Source organism: Rutidosis leptorrhynchoides, chromosome 2, assembly GCF_046630445.1.
Source record: "Rutidosis leptorrhynchoides isolate AG116_Rl617_1_P2 chromosome 2, CSIRO_AGI_Rlap_v1, whole genome shotgun sequence".
Lineage (NCBI taxonomy): Eukaryota > Viridiplantae > Streptophyta > Magnoliopsida > Asterales > Asteraceae > Rutidosis > Rutidosis leptorrhynchoides.
In genome coordinates, this window is record NC_092334.1 from 57617450 (window position 1) to 57624405 (window position 6956).

The 6956-nt window shown below is 36.7% G+C and overlaps 1 protein-coding gene across 1 annotated transcript; it reads right to left on the minus strand.

Moving 5' to 3' along the window:
• Positions 1-1113: 1113 nt before the first annotated feature.
• LOC139890890 (uncharacterized) lies at positions 1114-6438 on the minus strand. The gene is made up of 2 exons (XM_071873817.1): positions 6336-6438; positions 1114-2881 (listed from the first exon to the last, which is right to left on the minus strand). Exon 2 carries the CDS (start codon positions 2823-2825, stop codon positions 1245-1247), a length of 1581 nt encoding a protein of 526 aa, XP_071729918.1. The 5' UTR covers positions 2826-2881; positions 6336-6438; the 3' UTR covers positions 1114-1244.
• Between the last annotated feature and the right edge of the window lie 518 nt (positions 6439-6956).

The window sequence follows — 6956 nt, forward strand, 5'->3', positions numbered from 1 at the left end:
TGCAGTAACAATTTAAGGAAAAATGCAGTAACAGTTTAAACCAAAATGCAGTAAATTTAAACAAAAATGCAGTAACAAAAATGCATTTTGACGTAATAGGTAAAAAAAAAAGATACCATTGATGGAATTTGACATACTTTTGAGAAACATGTTCTACATTTTAACAAGTTCATAAACCCATTTTATGAAGATAAAGTGAGCGGAAGCATGCAAGTATCATGTTATATATCAACCATTTTAAAAGACAAATTCCATAAATATATCAAGTCTTGAAAAATATGTGAAATTGTTGTAGCAACCAAACACATACACAAAACCATACAAGCATGCAAAATAAAAGTCCACAATCATGCCAAAGTGGTAAGCACTTGTTTAGCCAAAACAAGTGTTACCTAAAGGGTTAAACAAGTAAGAGATTTTAAACAAAATCTCCCACTTAATTTTGTAATTAATCTTGTAATTTTTTGATGTAATTTATTCTACTTGGTTTGTAAAATAGAATAGGTTGTTATTTCATTTTCTAGAAAAGAATTGTATTAGGATATAATTTTGTAAAGAGAAAATGAAGATTCATGAAGAAGATTACAAGATGGAACTTTGAAGATAGTGTGCCCCTTCCATCATTCATGTACCATTACTAGACAGAGCTTTTGACTTGATACGTAGTAAGAAGATGGTAACATCACTAGCATGTAGTGATGTAACATTGTAACCGGTTTTGCCCCTTCAATCACCATCCATATATTTATATCCATGTATTATTTATAGGAATAGTTTTGTTCTATGGAGAATGCCTAGCTACCAATGTAGTTTAAACACAGCAGTATAACCATACGGATCGCAACTTAATCCCTCAAGAGAACTTATATAATAAATAATTGAAAATAATACTAAGAAACGGTGATGTGATACATAATCTTAAATTCACTTTCACTTAATACAAATAATAATTACAACTATTAACTAATAGGTAATAAAAGAAAAGGGGGATGATTCTTACACACACTTTTTTGATCCTCACACACCTATTTTAACATTTTACTCTTCTAATAATATTCAATTGGTGTGTGAGGATCAAAAAAGTGTGTGTGAGAATCATCCCCCGACAAAAGAAAAGGCTGTTTGCCCCTTGATCATTCATGTACATCACTAGCATGTAACATTGTAACCGGTTTTGTCCCATCGATCAACATCCATCCATGTATTATTTATAGGAATAGTTTTGTTCAATGGAGAATACCTAGCTACCAGTTTAGTTTAAACACAGCAGTATAACCATAAGGATCACACCTTAATACCTCAATAAAATTTATTGGACCATCTTTCATTCCATTGCTATCGTTTTTTATTTCAACATCTTTAAGGTCGCTCCAGCCACTTGTCCATTTAATCATTGCTTCCACGACTAGCTTCCAGTTTAGTTTAAACGTACCACTAAAATAAGTATAGAGATCACAACTTAATCCATATCCCTCAACAGAACTACTACTTATTGGAGCATTTTTCAGAGTTTCCCATCTTCCATTTCTATCGTTTTTCATTTCAACATCTTTAAGGTCGCTTCGGCTTCTTGTCCATTTGATCATCGCTTCTTCGACTAGCTTCAAGGAGTGATTGTCCTGAATGGACGACACTTTCACATACTTGGGATGACAAATCGAAATAAACGCATCAAAGGGTGATGATGAGTGATCCCATAGATCCTTACTTGAAAAATTTTTAAATGTTATCTCCTCGACATTAGTAGCCGGTTTAAGATTAAGGTTTATGTTATAAGGCACTACATAATCATCAGGCATGTTTATAACTTCAATCTTAACCTTGCTCGATATATTGAATGCTTCCCAGATCCGGGTAAAGAAGGACGACGTAGAATATGTGCAGCTCAGCCTCAGCTTCAGTATTATTTCAATTTCCTTGAGAGCACTGGTTGGAAACGAGAGAATAGGCATTTTAAATCCCTCGTACCGGAAAAATAGTAACCTTGAAGGGCAAATGAACTTTAATGAAGCGTAATCACGATTGACATAACTGTCTTCCGTCCATACGAGTTTGAGTCTTTTCAAAGAAGTACAAGTGATTTCCATACAAGTCAACCAACAACATTCCATGTCAATGGTTAAACTTTCGAGAAAAGGAAATACTGAGTTGATGGTGTCAAGAAGTGTGCGGTTCATTATCACCTTGCTTAAACATAGGTGTCTCACACTTGCAAAAGAATCCGAGTTAGCAGCTAATCCATACTCTAGTCCCCTACAGCGTTCACTGAAACCGAACCCCGCACTCACCCATGGCTTTGACATGTAAGCAAACGAGCAAAGACATGGGACGTCATCAATTTCCAACTTGATATCTTCTCGTGGTGGAACTATTTTTAAATCTCGAAGAAAGCGGAGTCTTCTAACCTTGATTGTATCCAAAATATTGAGAAATCTAACGTTTATCACCTCAAGTAAGGTACATGTAGAGAATAGGTTATCAAGTACATCTTGACTTATGTACACTTTAACCAACTCCAACACTCGTAAAGACACACAATTGGTAACAGCTGGAGGAACCCATAATATGACATGACTGGAAAAAAAGTTAGGATCCACCTTTACACTAAGCGTACTAAGGTAATTATGACGGGAGATCAACATGGCTTCCAGCCATTTAGTCCTTATATAAGACCGACTGGTCGTATCACATGAGATCCTAAGGCTAGGGCTGGTAGACCAAGCATACAGCCATAACTTAGATAACACCATGGTACGGGCAGCTTCTCTTGCAGGTAAAAAAGATTGTACCATCTGGATTAACTCCACCACTTCTAACGGCACCATTACCAACCAATCCAATAGCTGTTTCTCTTAAATCAAATATTTATTCAAATCTTTACCTTTAAGATTAATTAACAAAAGATTAATTAATTAAGAGTTCATGTAAGCAATTTTACCTTTAAACTTCTTACTGCACGTACAACTTCTGTCCTTGACTACCGAATTGAATGGCAGGAAGCCTTATATATACAATAATATATATATAATTAGCACAGATTCATACTTAATCAATTTGCTGAGGTGAAGGCGTTAGAAATGGGCTGATCTTGGTGGCTGAGGTGGGGTTGGATAAACTGGGTATATCTCATCTACAATTTGCTGACGACACTATATTTTTTTGGTAAGTGGAGTAAGAGAAACGTGTCGAACGTGCAGAAAACTCTGATACGTTTTGAGAAAGTTTCTGGACTTAAAATAAACATGACCAAAAGCAGTTTACGTGGGGTGGGGGTTGCTCAGTCTGATATTGAACATCTTGCTCTAAGGATTGGCTGTGGGGTGGGCAAACTACCTGTTAATTATCTAGGCATGCCTATTGGTGATATGTGTAAGTTGAGTGGTTGGAAGACAGTGGTTGATAAATTCACGAAGAGGTTATCGGAATGGAAGGCGCGTACGATGTCATATGGGGGCGATTAACCCTTATACAATCGGTTCTTAGTAGCCTTCAATTTTATTTCTTCGCGTTATTCCGTGCTCCCTCAGGTGATATTAATCTTCTCGAGAAATTGCGTCGTAAGTTTTTTTGGGGCGGGACGGGTAGTGACTCAAAATTGTCGTGGGTTAAATGGGAATCGATCCTTGTTTCATATGGGGCGGGCGGGTTAAATATTGGGTCCCTCAAGGCTAAAAATTGGGCTTTGGTGGGAATATGGTGGTGGCGCTTTCGTACCGAAAGTACCGCACTATGGGTTAAGGTCATCAAAAGCATTTATGGGCGGGACGGGGATTGAGGTCTACTAATTCTACTACTACGTGCAGATCTAATTCGGTTTGGAGCAACATTATCAAACTTGGGAAAGATGTGCTCAACATTGGACTAGACTTTAACTTGTTGTTCGAGAAAAAGCTTGGCGATGGTGGGGACACATTCTTCTGGGAGGACGTCTGGGTTGGTGGTACGCGTTTAAAAGAAAGATTTCTTCGACTATATCAGTTGGAAGTCAATCAAAATGTGATGGTGAAGGATAGAGTAACAGTTGATAATGGCTCTTGGTCTTTTTCGTGGCATTTGATGAGGAGCATTAGAGGTAGATTAGTCGGTGAGTTAGAGGAACTAACCTCACTGATCCAAGGGATTAAGGGCTTCGACAATAGGGGTGGGTCGTGTGTGTGCAAGCTGGACAACAGTGGGGTGTATCGGACGAAGGTAATGGCCTACACAATCGACGATCTTATCTTGGCAGGTTATGTTTCCAACTCTGGTACACTACACAACAATTTAATACCGCAAAAGGTAGGCATATTCATATGGTGGGTTCTCAAGGGACGTATAGCGGTAAGAACGGAATTAGACAAACGTGGTGTAGATCTCGGGTCCGTTTTATGCCCCCTATGCAGCGAGGTACCTGAATCTGTCGAGCACGCCTTACTTTCTTGCAAATGTGTTCAAGAAATCTGGAATGGGATGTATAAATGGTGGGGCCGGAGTGCTCCTAGCGTCGTGAATATTCTTAATATGTTCTCGGGGGATGGAGGTGGCGGGTTTGCGGGTGTGGCAAAAGCGATTTGGCAGGCGGTCGAGTGGGTCACGGGTATTATATTTGGAATAACAGAAACCAAAAAACTTTTCACAAAGATTCATGGGCTACTCCGAAAATCGTTAGTGAAATCGAAGTAAAGACGTTCGAATGGGTTAATAACCGGTTAAAGCATAAACTGCTAGATTGGCAAAGGTGGTTGTTAGACCCGATGAGTAATTTCGATCCTGGATAGGGTGGCAACGTAGTTTTGACGGATGCTATCATAAGACTTCGAGTTCCTTAAATCATACTTGTATATATTCTCATGTTTGGGCTGTTTTTTTATATATTAGGCCTACTGTTATCGATCAAAAGTGTGAATGTATAGTGTGAGTTATGTGTAGAATGTGGGGGTTATGTGCAGACTCTTTGTGCAGCCCTTGCATTCCTTCTTTGTAATTCTTTCATGCAATGTTATATATCGCTTGTTTGCCTTTCAAAAAAAAAAAAAAAAAAAAAAAAAAAAAAAAAAAAAAAAAAAACTTGTAATATCCATCAAGATATTACAAGAGAAGAGATTGACCCTCTTAACCACCCTCGGTCAAGTATAATCCTGAACGCATTTGAACGTTAATTGGGATCGATCGCTTATACATTCTAAGCTATGCACTCAAGATTAAAAGACTTGATCAAATTGCGTTATCCGTGAGACTTATCCGATTAACGTACCAGTTTCGACCCATTTAGTACTTATCAAAACACTTCACATTTGAATATTTGATCTTACAAGTATTATGGGAACGTTTATAAACTTACGTCAGATTCTGTAACATATATACACCAATTAATATTATTTCTTTATTTAAGGGATTCTTCAACCCGGTTGGTCACTTTCGATTCAAGTAGTAACTTCAACCCACTTTCATTTTGTTCCATCCCATCACTGTAATACAAATCTAATAACGTATACTGAGTTGATGCATAATCTCTAGTTCTACGTTTATTATTTGTATACACTCAATCATGTGATAACATTTTATATTGTGACTATCGAATCTTTATGTGTTGCGTTTATATTTAATCAATAGTTAAACTGCAAACACAGTCGACCTAGTTAGTTCACTCACTCGACTGACTGAGTCCACACAGTCGACCGACTGTCTTAGACAGTCGACCGACTGTGTCTGATGGCAGTATATATACGGGTTTAGACCTCCATTGTGAGGTTACTCATTCTATCAACCCTAATCCGTGTGTTTTCGTTCCAGTCGATTCCCAAGTCCAATACCACCAAATGTTAGGAGTCGTTCAAATCTAGATTTTCATTCTAAGTTTGACCTATTTGACACCGATACGACCCGTTATTCGATTAAACCTTGTTTTAGAGTTTTCCGCCTCTAGATCGAGTTACAAACGATTCAAGATCCTTAATCTATTCGTCTACATACTGTATTAGAGTTATAAAGCTCAAACAATGGACTTTTGACCAATTCTAGTCTTCTTATCATTTCAACACTTTAATCAACTTATAACAAGGTCTTATCAATCAATTTCATTATATTTTAACTCCTAATAACTTACCAAGTATTAACAGATGTTGCTCAAGGGTTGATTGACACATTTTACAACGTTACCAAAAAAATATTTTTAACCAAATACAGGCATTCATCATAATATTAGTTTAAATTATGCTGAATCACACACGATGGTTTCTAATTGAATATATGATGCTTAAATTTCAATAGATAATTACATCAGCATACCCAATTAGCAAAATCCCAATTTCAATATTAACATAAACCCTAACATCGTATAAAAATTAAGAATTTACCTTAATTACATTGAGATCCTTGACAGTCACAAGTATCCATCATGAATTCACGATACGCCTTGAAACGTGTACTCAATTTGGTCGCTGTTCGTGTATATGAAAATCTAATGAAGCAAAAAACATCTCCGATAGTAATTTCCTTGATTTAATTTGCTGGCCAAACTTTTTGGTAATGAGCAGAAAAGGTCCCTTTACTTTCTTTTTACCCCTTTAGACTTTTTAACACTGACCTTTCAACCAATTATATAATATGAGTAATACATACATAGTACAGTAATGTTTGTTTGTTTTTGGGTGTAATGGTTTGTCTAAGTGGGTTAGTTATTGTATGTCAACCCAGCTTGTTCCCTGTTGTAAGTTCCAATTTTCACTTTTTGCGTGAAAAATGGTTATTAATATATTTTCCTGCTTTTTTCCAAAAAATAAAATAAAATTAGTATGAGTTATTATGAGTAGTACAATATGTATCATGTTCAAATTTTTGGAGATTTTCATCAGTGGTTACTCGCCATCAATTGTTTCTAGGCGTTTACAATTTTCAGGTGCTTCTTTGGGCTCAAGTTGTGTATTGTCGTCGGGTCGACTAGTCTCACTTGTTATTGTTAGTAGTTTGTTTGTGTA